This window comes from Centropristis striata, chromosome 12, assembly GCF_030273125.1.
Source record: "Centropristis striata isolate RG_2023a ecotype Rhode Island chromosome 12, C.striata_1.0, whole genome shotgun sequence".
Taxonomy (NCBI): domain Eukaryota; kingdom Metazoa; phylum Chordata; class Actinopteri; order Perciformes; family Serranidae; genus Centropristis; species Centropristis striata.
In genome coordinates, this window is record NC_081528.1 from 22,376,127 (window position 1) to 22,393,537 (window position 17,411).

The following is a 17,411-nucleotide window of genomic DNA, read 5'->3' on the forward strand; positions in this document are numbered from 1 at the left end:
AAATTGCTATTCGTTCTTGCAATTGCCTTGCCTCAGTAAGATTTGATACTTAGATGACAATGTTAAAAGATAAATGTGCTTACTTTGTCAAGGTAGCTGTAGCTCCACACCTTCCCGTCCACGAAGGAGCGAGACAGGATGCGTCCCTGGGGGTCAAATTCCGTCCTCTCGCTCATGCTCCCCCTCTGCAGCCCAACAAGCTGCCCAGTGGTAGAATAGGACACATTGACCACAGCCAGGCTGCTGCTGGGCAACCACATAGCTGGCCGGCCCTGAGCATCGTACATGATGCGCAGCGTGAACTTTCTGTGGTCGTCGTAAATCTTCTCTGTGCGTGTGTTGCGGTCAAAGTCGATGGAGAGAAGATTGCGGCCATGAGCCTGAAGAAAGGGCAAAAGGAGACGTTAATTTCAGAAAATGTGATTATTTTTGAACAGTTCTGTCACTGACAGATATGAAGTCAACTCACTCTAAGCTTCCTCCCAAACACGGTGATCTTGCCCTTGGTCTGCTCTTTGCGCAGTCGCCATTCGATGGAGTTGAGGCCGTTGTCAGTGGGCAGGGTGATGTTCCTGCGACCGATGGTGGGGCTGACAGAGCCGGCCAGGATGTGGGGCTCCGTGTGAAAGCTGATGCCCATACCATTGGCGTACATCACTCTTAGGGTCCCGTTGTTGCAAAGCTGGTAGCTGTTTCTCACCTGGTCTGTAGGGGGAGATAGACAGGTATAAGGTAGGAAAAGGGCCACTGATGGGACCAGATGACTTCCAACATCTGACAGATGTTGATACAGTCATGGAAAAAATTATTAGACCATCCTTGTTTTCTTCAATTTCTTGTTCATTTTAATTCCTGGTACAACTAAAGGTACATTTGTTTGGACAAATATAATGATAGCAACAAAAATGGCTCATAGGAGTTTAATTTAAGAGCTGATATCTAGACATTTCCCATGGTTTTCTTGATAATGATTTTGGTTATTATCAAGAAAACCATGGAAAATGTCTAGATATCAGCTCTTAAACTCTTATGAGCTATTTTGTTATCATTATATTTGTCAAAACAAATGTACATTTAGTTGTACCAGGCATTAAAATGAAGAACAAAGCAAGGAGAAAACAAGGGTGGTTTAATCATTTTTTCCATGACTGTATATCACTGACCAGGCCTACAATACACAAGCCCAGGGGCCAAAATGGAGGAGCCCCTTTGGCCTTTATCTACAAAATGCCACTCAAAGAAACATGTACCATCCAGGAAGAGACTCGAAATGATCACAAAGAAACATAAAACAACCTCAAAGACACACAAAATAACGACTAAGAGAGACGAAACGACCACAAAGCACAAAACAACTACAAAAAAGGCAGTTTAAACAGAGACAAAAAACAATTACAATGTGACCAGTGGTGGAATGTAACTAAGTACATTTACTAAAGTACTATACTTAAGTAAAATTTTGAGGTACTTGTACTTTACTTTAGTATTTCCACATATGTAACTTTATACTTCTACTCAACTAAATATTTAAGGCAAATATTGTACTTTTTACTCCACTACATTTAGCTGACATATTTAGTTACTTTTCAGGAGATTTAACATAAAAAAACATGATAAATTCAAAGTGATTATGCATATTTTCTTTTAATTAAACCTCATAACAGTATAATAAGTAGTTAAAATTAGCCCTATATTTAGAAAATGCAAACACTGCTTATATAAATGCATCAATATTAATAATCCAATAATATATTTAGAATATATAGAACAGTTTGAGTGGGTCCATTCTGCATAACGAGTACTTTTACTTTTGATACTTTAAGTACATTTTGATGCTGACACTTTTGTACTTTTACTTCAGTAAGTTTTGAATGCAGGACTTTTACTTGTAGTGGAGTAATTTCACAGTGTGGTATTAGTACTTTTACTGAAGTAAGAGATATTAATACTTCTTCCACAACTGAAGGTGACACAAAAAACTACAAAGAGAATCAAGACGAAGCTACACAAAAATGAATAACAAAATAGAAACAAACACAAGGAGACACAAAACAACAACAAAGTCTGTGTTTCCTGCTTTTATGAAGGAGAGATGCGGGGGCTTTTGTCTCATAATTTCATTAAAAATAGATTTTAATGTATGAAATGTATTATATTTTAATGTTGAACATTTGTCTGCCTGAAAAATTAAGGCAAATCCAATCTCAAGCTGAGAAGCTCATATCAGTAAGCACCAGATGATGTCCATAAAATATTTATCGACCTGATTCCTCTTCGTACAAAACTCCAAAATATTATGAATGAAAATAATCAGACTAAACCGACTTTCTACTATCTCCCCATCTCCACAGTTTAATGACTCACTCGCAAACACAAGAATGGAAACAGATAAGCCCATGCCTAATGCTGAGGCAAATTTTTTTCCCTCAGATGTCTGAAAACAGGCGCCCTGATCACAATGATGGGATTGAAAGTGAGATAAAATTGTTTTCGGCTCAGAAATATCTGGCAGATGCAGAGGGGATAGCTCTTTTTTTAATATCATTTACAAAAGGTTAGGGGATCAGATGGTGTCTCCCTTTGAAGCCCCGCCATAAATGACAGTAATCCATAAGGCCAATTTGTAATAAAGCTCCAGGCACATTTTAACAATGCCTCAAACAGACAAGTGAAGCTTTTTCCATTGACTTGGCAGCAACAGCCTTTAGATAAATCTTCTCTGCTCTCTCTGTCTGAACGACCTCGTAATAAAACCGAAGCGAGGGAGAGGGAGAGAGAGAAAAAGAGAGCGAGAGAGAGAGAGAGAAATGAGAGCTTGAGGGCCAACGAGAATTCACTGTGCAGGAGTTAATGAAGAGAGCGAGAAAGAGCGGAAAGAGAGGGAGATGGTTAAGTGAGTATGTCAGCAGAGAGCGGTGCTGAAACCCACACAGTGCGGTGGAAACCTTAAATGACTTACAGCTCTGTGAACAACTCTCCCCTTTTCCTCCCGCAACGCAGGTGGATCACTGAATACATCTACAACTTAGTTCTTCAGACTCGTATAGCCCGCAGTCTGCTTTCACACTGCTGCCACGCCACTGGTCAAGGAAAGGATGAAAATGATTCTCCTTCTTTCGTCTCTAAACAGACCAAATAAGCTAAGGGATCATGGGAACCGTTTGAGAGCTGTATTTGTATGTTGGTGCGTGCGTGTGTGTGTGTGTGCGTGTGTGTGTGTGCGTGAGGAGAAATCTTGAGGGATAAGGAGGATTCACTCTGCATGAGTTAATGAATTTTGCTGTGATGATATTCAAAAGCAGGATGATCCCAGCTGGGATTAACAACTATATATTGGTAATTTTTACTCCATGAGAGGGAGTGAGAGAAGGCTGGATGTGGGTAGGGAAGGAAAATAATCTCCTGGAGCATGCACATAACTGAGTGAAAATTATAAGACTTTCAATTAGAGTCGGCAGGCCGGGGCGTATTCACCATCACAGAGGGCTGCTGTGTTTTTGAATCCTAAGATGAAGTAGTTTTAGATTCTGTGTGTATCTTGTCAAAGCATTGATAACAGAAACAGACCCGCTTTAACTTTATCTACCACTCTATAATTGATTAACAATATCCATCTCTTTAATACATTTTGATTTATACTGCTCTATGTTTGACGACTCCAGCCTAGCATTTCTCCACCTTCGTGTCACATCCTCTGCAATTTCACAAGTATTTAAAAATTCATGACCGACTCATATTCCGCTGTATGTGCTGAGTGTGTCTGTACCTTGCACCACGGTGTACGAGGCTTCGACGGAGGACAGGTTGGTGATGACGGTGACGTCGTCATCCCTGCTGGAGCTCTCGATGTCGATGTTGATGGAGCGTTCGATCTCTCGGTGGAGGCTCGTCACCATGCCTGTCGGGTATGTGACGTTGGTCAGGCGGCCCTCGCTGTCGTACCTGGTAGAGGGGAGATCGTTGGTAAGAGATTGATACTGCATATATACAAAAATAGATCATAAGAGTTTGATTTAAGAGCTGATATCTAGCCATTTTCCATGGTTTTCTTGATAATTATTTTGGTTATTATCAAGAAAACCATGGACAAAATCTATATATCAGCTCTTAAATTAAACTCTTATGAGCTATTTTTATTGTTATCATTATATTTGTCCATACAAATGTACTTTTAGCTGTACCAGGCATTAAAATGAACAATAAATTGAAAAAAAGTTTGGTCTAATAATTGTTTTCACGATTGTATACACAAGCTGCCAGAGAGGAGCATCACAAGTCCTGTTGGAGGAGCAGGCTGTAGTTATAGGAGTGAACACTGGGGGGCAGCAGCGCGCTGTGTGAGGCATCAGATGAATAATTGCTGAATGCAATCGAACATGATACACATAAAACCTGTGAAACTCATTAATTTTGTATTTCAGACATGTAGCAAAGTGGTTGGAAATATACAAACACACTCACTGGTAAAATGTAGTCCATCCAGTCTCATCAGCTTTGGTAGCCAGCAGGCCGGTGTTGCCACTGTAGCCCATCAGAGCCACCTCCTGGCCCAGGGCCGACACACTCCGCAGCCCTCCGGTGGGGTCCAGTCCGAGTGTCACCACTTGATTCTCGGGGAGCAGCACCAGTCTGAGCAGGCCGGCTCCTCCTCCCTGGCCCTGACCGTCCCTCCTCACCTTCACCGTGTTGTTGCAGTTGTCTACCAGCACGGCCAGCTCTCCATCAGGACCGTAGGTGAAGTTGTAAAGCGGCTCTCCGGTCACTAAGCTAATTGTCTGGATGTGAAGCCCCTCCCCGTTGAAGATGTACAGCTCCTGCTCCCTTGGCGATGCCACCTCATACTGTGCAGACCCTCCGAATCCCACGCTGGACAAGGCGGGGCCGGGCCGGTTGGCTCGCACGGCTCTGATGCGGATGTTGTTGAGGTCCGCGATGAAGAGCGTCCCATCGGGGGACACGGCCAGAGAAGTGGGGGAGTTCAAGCCGGCGTCGGGGGCGTAGCCGTCATCGCCGTAGAAACAGTTGCAGTTGACATCATTTTTGCAGTCGCAGTCAGAGGCAACACCAGCCAGGAGAGAGATTTCTCCATTAGTGCTCACCTAAGTAAAATGTACAGACAGAAAATGGAAGAGGAGAGCCACTTAATGATGAGATTGGAGGAAAAGTCACCGCTCACTGAGAGAAAATGTATCAGCAAAAGCACAATTCATTTCGACTTATCAAAACAGAGGAATGGAAAAAAAAAACATTAAAGTGCCCTGAACTGAATGTAGTGTCTGGAGATCTGAAACAATCTCAGAATATCTTAAAAAGCACCCACACACACCGACCAGCTGTGCTGTCAGTTTTGCTAGCCAACGAGTTTAGACTAACAAATTCATTCTAAAACAACCACACAGCCGAACAACTGTGTACAGCACTTCTCCATCTCGTATGTGCTGCCAAAATCCAAACGATGCTATCATTTTGTGATGCTGAGCCTGTAATCTATGCATTTACACCCTCCAGACTTGATTATTTTAATCTTCCTTTTCTAGAAGTCTTCAGCTTGTTCAGAATGCTGCAGACAGAATTGTGACAAAAACTAGAAAATGTTACCATCCGTTCTGGCCTCTGTTCACTGGTTACCAGTAGAGGCTAGAGCTCATTTTAAGGATCTTCTTTTAACTTATAATGGATGATTTTGCACCACCCTACTTATTTAAGCCAATTAGATTATATACAGCAGCACACCCTCTTCGTTCTCTTGATGCTTGTCTCTTGGTCTTTCCTTAAATCAACAAAAGATTTTTTTAGCTGGCTTCAGAGCATTTCTCTTCCATGCCCCTTCCCACTGGAATGCCCTTTAACAGGGGTGGGCAATTAATTTTCCCAAGGGGCCACGTAAGATACTGTGAAGGTTGTGGAGGGCCGGACCAATACTCTGAACTAAATTCTGCTCGATATTAATGTCATCGCTTCATAAAATGCTGTAAATTATCTGGGTTTGAGCTGCTACTGGTAACAATACATGTCATGATAAGACTATGTTAATGTGGAGTCAGTCAAATATAGCAGTAAAAATGGCAAAAACTCCAATCATTATCTCACTATTTAACATACATTCAAACCACAAAAACAATATAGAGCATGTATGCTATGCAGTAAACCAGCAATATTGTGAAAAAAAGTGTTTTTGACAAGGTAACAAGGTAACTCAGTGTTTTTTGTGGAACACATTTTATGCGATTTGTATGCAAATCACCTTCAAAATAAAAGCACTGCGGTTGTATTTATTTCTAATTTCTGGGTCACTCATGTGAGCCGGTCAGGGACAGCCAACGGGCCGGGTGTGGCCCACTGGCCGCCTAATGCCCAGGTCTGCCCTACAATAATATATAATAAATAAAATTTGAATTCTATGGTGAAGAATCATTAAATCCAGACTGAATAACTGTATTAATTTTATTACAGCCTTCCACACACACTTAAATTTTGATGTTCCTGCTGCGGCTGTTTTATCTTGATTTCCAATATGTCATAATTTATATTCATTAGAGCCTACCCCAGAATTTGTCCTGGTTCTTAAATCTATTTTCTGTTTTTATCAAATTATGAATATGGACATATGATTAACAGACCCAACACACAATTAAGTAATTATTGATTTGAATATTCATTTTTATCCTTTTGTCCTTTTTCTCTGTTCTGTATTATGTTTTATGCTTACCTCCTCTGCAACTTTGCATTGCAATTGTGTATGAAATGTCCAATACAAATAAAGCTGCTGTTTTTAATGTGATTGATTGACTGATGGATACCTGTCTAACTCTGTTGATCTTTTTCTCATCCGTCTCAGCGATGTAGAGGATGCCGGTGTGGGACAGGGCGATGGCTGTGGCGCTCTCCAGGGCTGCGTGTATGGCCAGTTTACTGAGGCTGTAGTCGATACCCGGCACCTGACAATGCATGGGCCGACCTGCGATGATGCTCACCTGTAGGCGACAACACGTGTCATCAAACAACGGAAACAATGAGTTAGCAGTGTTAGCAATGCTAGCAGTGGTTTGCTGTTTAAAAAAAAAGAAGTGCAGCTAAAACTTTCCATAATGAGATTCTAAAAAAAGTAGAATATTCCAGGAGCTAATTAATCAGTAATGTTAGCACCACTGCAAAACTTAGAAAACTATGTTAGAAGATGAACTTTTACTTCTAAATTGGCTTGAGGAAGTCTAATTGGGACTTAATCCTGTCAAAACCGTCCTAAGGGTATTTTGCAGTGGCGATCCAGCCTTGTGGTACAGACCTGGTGGTTCTCAGTGATGCGTAGGATGACATTGTTTTCCAGGACATAAAGAGAGTTGTCCATTGGGTTCACTGCTAAGTCGGTGGGCCATTCCAGACGCACCTAGAAGGCAGAAACAAAAGTTAAACATGAAATAACATCGATGCTGACGGAGGCGTTTTGTAAGCACGCCAGGGTTCAGACAAGTCTCTTCCTCATTTTTTTAAGTGACTGCAGTCCTCACTCTCTACTGATCCATTCATTTATCCATAGACTCTTTAATCCCACCCTAAATCAGTCTCTCCCTGACCTCCCTGGCTGGCACGTGTCCACACAATCGTCATAGCTCAGCACTCAGGGGGCTGTTAGATCATCATCTATCACACCATCACCTCTCCTGCACTTCCTCCCACCTGGCTGACGTCCATGCTGGAGTCACAGCTCAGCGGCCTCACGGCAGTCAGATCGTTGGCCCCCAGCAGAGTGGAGATGATGCCATTCTGGTCCACCTTACGGATCATGGTGGCATCCACAAAGTACATCAGCCCGTTTTTATCCACTGCGATACCTGTCAAAGCAGAGATGAACACAGTGAGTGACGACTCATAACTCAAACGCTGCGGGGCAACCCGTAGACATTTTAAGTCAATTAAACTTCACTTTTTCCACCGACTGAAAACGGATAGCAGCCCTGACAGCTGAATTGCTCAATGCTTCATCGAATGAGAGGGAACAAAGTGATGGAAGGGGCATTGAACTGTTAGAGGAGTGTTAGTTTTGGGATGAGTCATCGGGATGCAGAGCTGAGCTCATGCTCCTCCCAGAGGGCAACTGTAGACTGCAAGCAGATTCTTTAAAAAGGCAAGCGATCTGTTGCAGTCTACTTCCTTCCTCTGTTTCTTCTCACTGTCTCTTTTTTTATAGCCCCCACCTTTCTACTTTTCATTTGTTTCTGCTTTCCTCTTTTTTAGCGTTTACCAGTGGTGCTGTGTCAGCCTTGTCGGTCTAACAGGCAGCAGGCATTCAGACAGGTGTGTTTGTTCGAGGCAACTGTGCCCCAAAATAACTTCTAGGCACACTGAGATGCACAACAACAGATGGAGGATACAGAGAAGGGCACAGTGTAAATGAGAGAGAGAGAGAAAGAGAGGGAAAGACGGAGAAGGAAGAGGCAGAGAGAGGGTAAGCTGATGTGTTCTGGCTGACTTTGCCTGTGACAGGTAAGAGGGAATCAGTGGCTCATTGTCTTCGCCTCTCTCTCCCATCTTCTCTTACAAACACACACATACACACTGTATATGTACAGAGTCCCACATGTACACACACTTGTGTCACAGGCAGGAAATGTGACAGTGTGACATTCTTGACAGTTTGGTGTCACAATGTTCTGAAATCCAATGATCCACAAAAATAATTCCATTAATAAGTTCAACATTAACCTGGTTTATAACCTCCTTCTGTGTCTGTCCTGCTTTAGTTGAGTCACGAGATGGGCACACAGTAAAAATATTAGATTATGATCAAGGAAATTTAAGGCACCTCAATCTGCATGTCTTCAAAAGAAGCTGGTTTTACAGTACTGATTTTCACTGAACATCAATCTAAAGAAGTCAACAAAAAAAAAAATGATACTGTGATCATGGTTCTGTAAACATGACTAAAGATAGTGTTTGTGTGTGAGTAGCTGTCAGTCAGCATCATGCATACTACTGGACCAATCAGACCTCAGTACAAGGTTACAAATTTAACCCTCTAAATGCCACAAGGGCATAAAAGAGCATGTTAAAGAAATTGCTCCATTTATCAAAGCCAGAAACTGTAAAAACAGAAGTTACAGTTATTGCTGATTTTCAAATTTCCAACTGTCCCTGAATGAGTCCTCTGTGATAAATGCTTCCATCAGGAAAAGTAACCAAATGTGTGCTGCTTCCACAGAGCTGCAGGACTTGTAGCATATTGTAATGAAAACTAGGTCACACTGAGTAAAATGTGACAGGATTAAAAAACATGCCCTGAAACTGCTTGGAATTCAGAGGGTTAAATGTGTTATTAAATCCAAACAGCAGTGCAAAATCAAGAGACATTCCATCTATAATAATATTAAACAGAAAAAAAGCTGCAAACTTTCAGATTTTAGAAGCAGGAGTTAGAGAAAGCCAACATTTGGCTTGATAATTATCTAAAATGATTATGCAATCATCAACATAATTGGTAATTAATTTTCCAGTCTTTTGCCAGTGGCTCACCTTTGGGGCTCATAAGTGTAGCTTCAGTGGCTTTGCCTCCATCGCCGCAGCGCTCATCAAAGGGCAGGCACTGCTCCCCTGTCCCAGCCACTACCTCCGCATTGTCCGACAGCAGGCGGCCTCCCGTTAATGAGCGAACTCGGTAAATTCTGCGGGAGTTGGTGTCTGAGATGAACAAAGCTCCGGATACAGGATCCACTGCCAGGAAATACTTATGGGTTGGGTTGTTACTGAGGTGACAGGAAAAGAAATGTGATTGTTAAATCAATAGCCTTTAAAAAAAAAAGTATTTTTATTATTGTTGCTGGAATGTGTAGAAGAATCTTTTGATTTATCGTCATAAGGATCTTACCTGTGTCTGAAGTCTTTGTTCCTTCAAGGGAGAAAGCAAGTAAAAAGAAACAAAACAAATATTAATTCACACAGTCTGTGGAGAGCAGTCTACAAAGAGCAACACAAAACTGGCTGTGGTGTGAACAGCAAAATTTAAACATGGGTAAAAACACCCTTGAGAAATGGTATCTAGTGCAGAGTATATTTCCACCTCAATCCTGCCATCCCCTGTGCCTCACCTTATTCCTTCTGTATCATGTAAAATCCTATGTGTTTAATAACATTCAGTGTACTGAAAACATCGAGTATTTCACCCTCTCCTTCTCCTGCCATCTAACTTTTTTCCAACCAGTCCTTCTTATATCAGTTTTTTTCCTGCAGCATCACAAAACCTCTAAATCCCAAATTGCTTTCTAATTGATTTTTCTTTTACCTTAATTCCAGGATGCCAGTTGTGTTCATAGATGGGTAGACCCTGCGTACAAAGTTAAGATCCCCCACGTAGAGGCTGCCATCGATTCCCATTGCCAAGGCAACCGGTGCCAGCAGCTTGTTGCCGTCTGCCAGGCCGTTACAGCTGGGGCAGGAGATACTGCGCCTCCGTCCATTTCCCATGATGCTGGTGACTACTGGGGGCTGCTCGGTGACAAAGATGTTCTCACCACTTCCCTTGTGAAGGATGCCTGGGCAGCAGAGAGGGTGAAGAGAAACACGAGTAGATTTGGATCATTATTTCAGTTTATGAGTTGCAATAGAAGCTGTATCTCAACAACAGCTGAATGGATTGCCATTACATTTTGTACAGACATGCCTAGGGCGCCACAGAAATTAGTTCTTAAAGCTGGAAGTAAGTTAGCATTTTAGCGCCCTGGGGTTTATCTTCTGAAACTCAATGAGGATTTTAAATGGGTTTTTGGTTAGATGCCTGAAATAAGGTCTGTGGTTAACACAAGCTGAAGAGATGTCTGCATTCTGTTGAACGAACCCCCACTTGTGAATTTTGGAGCTATTACGTGTCCTTTAAAAGGCGGTCGCTAACAAGAGGCTAAATGAGACTACAGTGGTTGTCAGGGACATTAAACGTTAATCTTGTAGATTGTAGATTAGGTTAATAAACAATTCATCAGGCTACGGTTTCGGGAGCTTGTCAATTGGTTAGCTTGTCGGAGACTGTCTGAATAGTGACGTTCAAGTCATGCGACCAAGGTAGTTAACTATAGCATAATGTTGATCCAAAATCCAATGCAAAAATCCCATCGGCGAATTCTTAATGGACCCAATGGCGATAATACATCCGGGTTGGCTAATAAAAATTTTTTTTATTTTTTGTTTGCTCTCTATAGTACCCAGAGAATAAAGTCTCCTGAAGATCCCCTTAATTTTCATCTTGCACCACTACGACGTTGACGATTGTGTGAGCGAGTAAAATCTCTTGACAAAAATTCTTGAGGGATTCCCAAATTATTCGGTAGAGACATTCATGTCCTCCTAACGATAATAATCTTGGTGAGCCCTTAACTCTTTGTCTAATGCTAACATCAGCTCGAAATTGAATTTAACTAATTTGTCCTTTGTAAACTAATGTCATTCCTTTTGTACATCTCTTGTACGTTGTGTTAAGTGCTAATGAGCAAATGCTAGCATGATGGTGATGGTGAAAATGATAAACGTTACCTGCTTGTCAATTTGAACACGCTAGCATGCTCATTTTAGCATTTAGCTGCTAGCATGGCTGTAGTCCAAGGTTGAGTACTGTGAATGATTTCAGACACAGCCTAAGTCTTGTTAATAAAATAGTCTCTTAAGATATATTTTGTTACTCAGTAAAATGCACAAGGATGCAATAAAAGCTGTTTGCAGCAGTGAAGCACAGGAGCAGCATATATTAGTGTCTTTATTATTTTGGCCTTTAGCCTATTTGATGGCCAAAGTAAAACAGTGTAGCATTGCATCATTCTCAGAGAAACATTACCGTAGAGCTAAAATCAGGTGATGAGGACAAGTGGCATGTGGACACATTCCCCTATCTCTAAAAATACTTCTGTTCACCGTGTCCATTACATTATCGCAGCAGGTGAACATCAGTCCATCAGCCCATTTGTATTTCAAAGCTTTTTAGCATTACTGCACAGAGTGTAGGTAATGGTATAGTAGATGATGCAACAAGAATGGCTCCCCCTCGCCCACCACCATAGAGAGCTCTTTCTGGAAAACGCATCCCCGCCTCCCCACTTCCCGACCCCCTGCCTCTGCTCTAGTAGCAACCGCTGATTGGCGCACATGTTCACTCAGTAGGGTTGGTGTTGGTAGTTGAGGGAGTCAAACTATAGGTGAGACAACACAAGCTCTTCCTGTGAAGATCCACACTGACAGGTAAAAAAAAGTGCCTCGCGACTCCAGGTGAACCACAGGAAGCACAGTGTGGTCTACTCCCTCCCCAAGACAATAGCAAGTTTGGTGATATCTACAGTACTGTAAACCTGCTACACACAGGGGACTGGCTAAATATAAACTAGAAGGAAAACAGGGGGAAAAATATGTGTTAATTTATGAGGGAAAATATAAGCTTGTGTATACGCACCACTGCGTGTGTTCAGTATGTGATGCTTGTCGAGTGACCAGCCGCCCAGACTGGTGGGATCCAGCTCGTAGCCTTGCAGAATGGCTGTCCTCTTCTCCCAGAGAATGAGACTGGCACAGGATTCATACTCATAGCCCACCGACACTGCATAGAGGTGTAGGTAGAGGTGCGAGAAATATAGGGAAAAAAAGGTGAGGACAGAATAAGAAGTGACGAAAAAGAACGGAAAGAAACAAGAAGAAAAGAAACCTTTGCAAAACTTCCTCAGAGCCTAACCTTCGTAGTTCATTTAAATTGTGAAATGTGTGATACACAGAGAAGCTAGTTAGCACCTATACCACAAACCTGCACTCACACCTAACTAACACTCACATGCTGCTGAATCAATTAAAAACCTTGCTAATTGGACAGATTGCCCTGTGGGCCTTTAAACCTACAGGTCACGCTAGTCCTGAACATGTGCTAACAGCTGGTTTGGCTCAATGCAGAAAGAAAAACAAGTTGAGATCCATACAAACTGTAGATACTTGACTGTGCGTGTGTTGTTGTGTTCTAACTTGTTAAAAGGAAAAGTGTGTTAACACATCAACTCCCACTTGAGTCAAGTGAGAGTGCTGTTGCCAGCACCTTTTCAGCTTCACTGCAAACAATAATGTAGTATACCTGTGTCTGTATCCGCGGTTAGCAGAACATAACCTAATAGTAAACCATGTATATGCCGTATAATCTTTGAGAAATGTCAAATTACAGTTCCTCAAGGGACTTGAGATCTTTGAGTGAATGTTATTTCTCAAACAGAATGCCCCTCGTGATTTTAGTCCACACTGAAGGCCCAGATGTCCACTGCATCTGTGTCCTGACAGCAGTGTTTGGCTGACAGCATCTGTGAGCGACTGTGACAGCAGAATGTAATAGCACCGAGGCTCCCCTGGACTCCTGCTTGCTGCTCCAGTAGCTAACTGCTAACTCACCCTGATGGCTAATAACCCTTCACCACAGTTACGGCTGGCTGACTGAACCACACGCGGCTTCAATGAAAAATAGACGTATGAAAAAGGAAAAAAAAAAAGCACTTAACTGTGGCTATACTGCATAGTGGATGGAAGTTGGGTTTCTGGTGTATTATCTCTCCTTCAGGCTCTCTAATTAGCACCCTCTCCCTCTGTCATAGCCAGTGCTGCCTTAGTGGTACTTGGGAGAAAAAGCCTCTCTTACATTTATCCTTTCCACTCACCGACAGCTTCAGAAAGCCCGTAGACCCTCTGCCCGTATGCGTCGGTCTTATCCCAGATGTATGTGTAGGCCAAGTTGGGTGATGCATGAAACCACTTCTGGAAGAGGTGGCCCTCCACTGCGACCATCAGGTGGACCTTCAGGAGGCCCATGGACACCACGGCCGGGGTCATGGTCACCTTGAGGAGGGAGCGGTAACCCTGCGTCCTGGAGCTTAGGTAGCACAGCTTTAGACTTGTGCCAGGCACCTCGATCTGCTCATGCAGCACCTGGAAGACAAAGAGAGAAGATGACAGGAGAGAGGGATTAGGGGGGATTAGAGAGAGAGGCAGTAATGGGGGTCACGCTTCCACTGACGGCTGAAGGACAAAAAAGGGAAAAAAAACAATGGAAGAAATAAAGGAATAGAGAAAGAGGGAGAGAATGGGGGGGAAAGCTATGGAAGCGAAAGGAGAAAGAGAGCTACAGGAGACAGGGGAGTGGGGAGGAGAGCGAGGGAACCAGAAGGGAGATTAGCCGGCTGCCAGAGGTCAGTGGTACTGCACCTGTGTCTCCGGTATGATGGGTTTCTCCCCTGGCTTGGAGCTGAAGAAGGAGGAGAGAGGGGATGCAATCACAAGAGGGTCAGGCCTGACGAAGCCGCTCAGGTCACAGCCAGGGATCGTGTTCTCTTCTGTCTTAAGCACCAGAGTGTCCATAGCATAAAACTGGCTCCAGGGCAGCCACACGGTGCGCTCCTGGCTCAGGAAGGGGGCGCGCTCGAACCGCAGAGTCAGTGATGCACCACCGTTAGCTATCAGGTCAAACCTGGAGAGGTTTGCAAGAAGAGGACGGGGATAAGGTACAGAAGGGGACTTGCTGTGGTGGACCATCATACACTGTCGATTATAATATTTACTCCACTGCCTTAACTTATTAACAAAAAACACCTGGAATAGATTTTTCAACATTATTTCATAACTTTTACAACATGTAGACAGGCTGTCTAGACAACAGTTAAAGGTCTGGAATATAAATAGCACAATGTTAGTGCAGCAAGTGATTTTATGAGCTGTTCTTTAACCTTTTGTCTCCAAATTATGATTAACAGCTGTGAGCTAATGATTAGAACAGAAAAAGGTCGTATACACATGTTTGCCATGGCAAACAGCCAGAGCTTTGTAAGTGTGTGAAACTGCTGCGGTCAAGAGCCTCTTACAACTGGAAGAAAACAGCACTCATCAAAACTAAACAAGGTCAGACAGGGACATCAGAACATGCTCATTCAAGTCACAAGTCCGTGAAACTGGCGAGTAACTGCCCCTGAAATACAAGGTTAATTAAATGTTACTAGAAGTTCAGATGTTTCAATGTCAGCTCGGCCTAACTGGGAGAAAACGCTGCAAAGAAAATCACTGAGAGGAGGAGGAGACGGTTTCTTAAAGAACCTGAGACAGGAAACACAGAAGGCGCACATTTAATGAGTTGAGGTCAGTCTGAAGAACCAATGAATCAAATTTTTGAAATAACATGTTACGGATGTCAGCCAGACTTAAATTCAATATAACTTGTAGGGGCGAAAATTGGACAGAAAAGTCAAATTAAAGCAGCCTTAAACTGCTCGGAAACTGGAACTCCTGCAGGAGAAATGGAAAGACATGTCAGGTGAGTTTACCAAATGTGCTCGGAAGAGGGCTATTAAGCAAATAACTTAAAAAATACTTAGAAATACAATTTTAAGGTGGTTTTAAAAGTTTCTTTCGTGACCCTGCCATTTGGTTTCACATATTTTAACACAATAAGTTTGAGTGAAACTTCTATATATGACCTGACATAATGAAAAAAGTCTTACTTCCAGCAGCAACTCAAGCATTTGACTGGCGCACAGTATTGCATTATATATAGTAGTCTCATATTCTCTTGCACTTTCTTCCTTTGTTTTCATTTCATTTTCATTTCCGTTATCATTTTATTAATATATTTTCATTTAGGAGATTGACTCAGCTGTGTTGTTCTTGTAAATACATTTCATCTGCTCTTATTTGAAATCCGCTTTCTTTGCTGTATCTAATTATCTGTGGCTGCGACAGCCCAGTTTCCCCATGAGATCATTATAGTTTTCTAATCTAATCTAATCTAATCTAAACTAATCTAATCTAATCTAATCTAATCTAATCCAATAATACAGCCTATGTGGTGAGGTAGTTTCAGCAAGGAGTGCTGGGTGGCTGTTGTACATACATTCCATCCTGCCGTGTCAGCGTGTATCCGTAGTGGGGATAGTTGACAAAAGACACGTTCACCCCCACCAGAGGGGTTCCATCTGTAGTCAACACCTGACCCCGGATTAGAGACGCCAAACTGGAAGAAGACAGAAGAGACAGAGTGAGGGAGCGATAGTCAATCTATCAACCCAATCTTCCCGAGCATCAATCATCTGGTTTGATTAATCTCCCCATCTTTCAATCATCCAATTTGCCCATTCATTTATTGCTCTGGTCTTCCACCACTCATTAATTAGAAACAATCAGCAAACCCCGCCATCTAGATTAGCTCACGTCAATCATGTAAACAAACCATGACAATGTAGATGGATATGTGCGTATGTTTGTGTATGGCTGTATGTGTGCGTGTCTGTGCCTAGATGGAATAACATATAAACACACGACATCACTTTGATGAGCTATTTCCTTTGAAACAGCCGATTCTGGCATGTGTGAATGTATGCAGACAAGAATCAGCACCACGGACAGCACTTCACAGCTCTGTTAAATCTACGGGGAATCTTGGCTCGGTCTGCTTTGGCTCTGGGAATTGTTAAGGTCTTGGCTGGCTCTGTGAACCATTCTCAAGTCTATTTGATATTTTGTCACTGAATGTGAAGTTAGGCTATTTTTCATTGCACACATTTATTCACATAAATGTCAAACCTTCCAAGAGCATCAAAGTGGTAATATTCTTTAACATGCAGTCTCACAGGCATGATAAATAATTTTTTAAACATAATTAGCATATGGAAATGCAACGTGTACACTCTAGCCCCTGAATTATGAAAACTAAAGAGTCATTGAAATAAAAAATATACATTTCTCTGGTTCTTTTCCTGCATTCATGAACTGCATAGACTGTCGAAAAGAAGTGGACAGAGCCTCAGAAACTGGGCTGAAAATTGAAGCCGATGTGGAGTGCCTCAAACCTGCAGCTCCACTGGTTGCAGAAAGAAGTCAGATTGAATAGAAGTTTATGAGAAAATGACCCTTCTTCCTACTTGATTAATTACAACAAATGTTTCTCCCTAATGAGTCTTAATCTGTAGTTTCAAATTCATTTAGTAAATTATTGTCTCATGTAGAGTAAAATGGAATATTTTCACAGTTTGAAAGGGTCAACATTTTGATCGCCTGAAAATTCTGTCTTATTAATTAGCACTAGACAGGAGTCGGCTTTTCATGTTTCCTCTCATTTAAAAAGAGCCAAAAATGAGCATCCCAATTAATATCACAGTTAACATGGATCACTGATGCAACTTGCTAACCAAGCTAGCGAGCGAGCGCTAGAGTTAGCTGCTAACTTTGCGCTTGCTATGCTGATGGCACCTTACCTTGCTGGCATGGAAAACCTCTACAGCTCCACCCTCATGTCCATATGGTCCAAATATAGTTACTCTGTCTGTCTGAATACAGCTTCAAAACAATATTTCTGTCTCCAGAAACTGAAACGGTCACGGCTACAATGCTAAACATGAGGCATCAAAATGGTATTCCACAAACGAATG

At 42.3% G+C, this 17,411-nt stretch overlaps 1 protein-coding gene across 1 annotated transcript in view; it reads right to left on the bottom strand.

Annotated features, from left to right (window-relative positions):
- tenm2a (teneurin transmembrane protein 2a) overlaps nt 1-17,411 on the bottom strand; it is a 251,764-nt gene that overhangs the window by 9,794 nt on the left and 224,559 nt on the right. Inside the window, exons 18-31 of the mRNA XM_059345574.1 lie at nt 15,878-15,997; nt 14,203-14,464; nt 13,659-13,926; nt 12,425-12,568; nt 10,277-10,526; nt 9,863-9,883; nt 9,511-9,740; nt 7,678-7,832; nt 7,286-7,387; nt 6,801-6,974; nt 4,462-5,099; nt 3,767-3,942; nt 470-705; nt 84-380 (exon numbers count right to left, since the gene is read on the bottom strand). Of these exons, the coding sequence (XP_059201557.1) occupies nt 84-380; nt 470-705; nt 3,767-3,942; nt 4,462-5,099; nt 6,801-6,974; nt 7,286-7,387; nt 7,678-7,832; nt 9,511-9,740; nt 9,863-9,883; nt 10,277-10,526; nt 12,425-12,568; nt 13,659-13,926; nt 14,203-14,464; nt 15,878-15,997 (3,073 nt within the window). The remainder of the gene's footprint in view (nt 1-83; nt 381-469; nt 706-3,766; nt 3,943-4,461; nt 5,100-6,800; nt 6,975-7,285; nt 7,388-7,677; nt 7,833-9,510; nt 9,741-9,862; nt 9,884-10,276; nt 10,527-12,424; nt 12,569-13,658; nt 13,927-14,202; nt 14,465-15,877; nt 15,998-17,411) is intronic.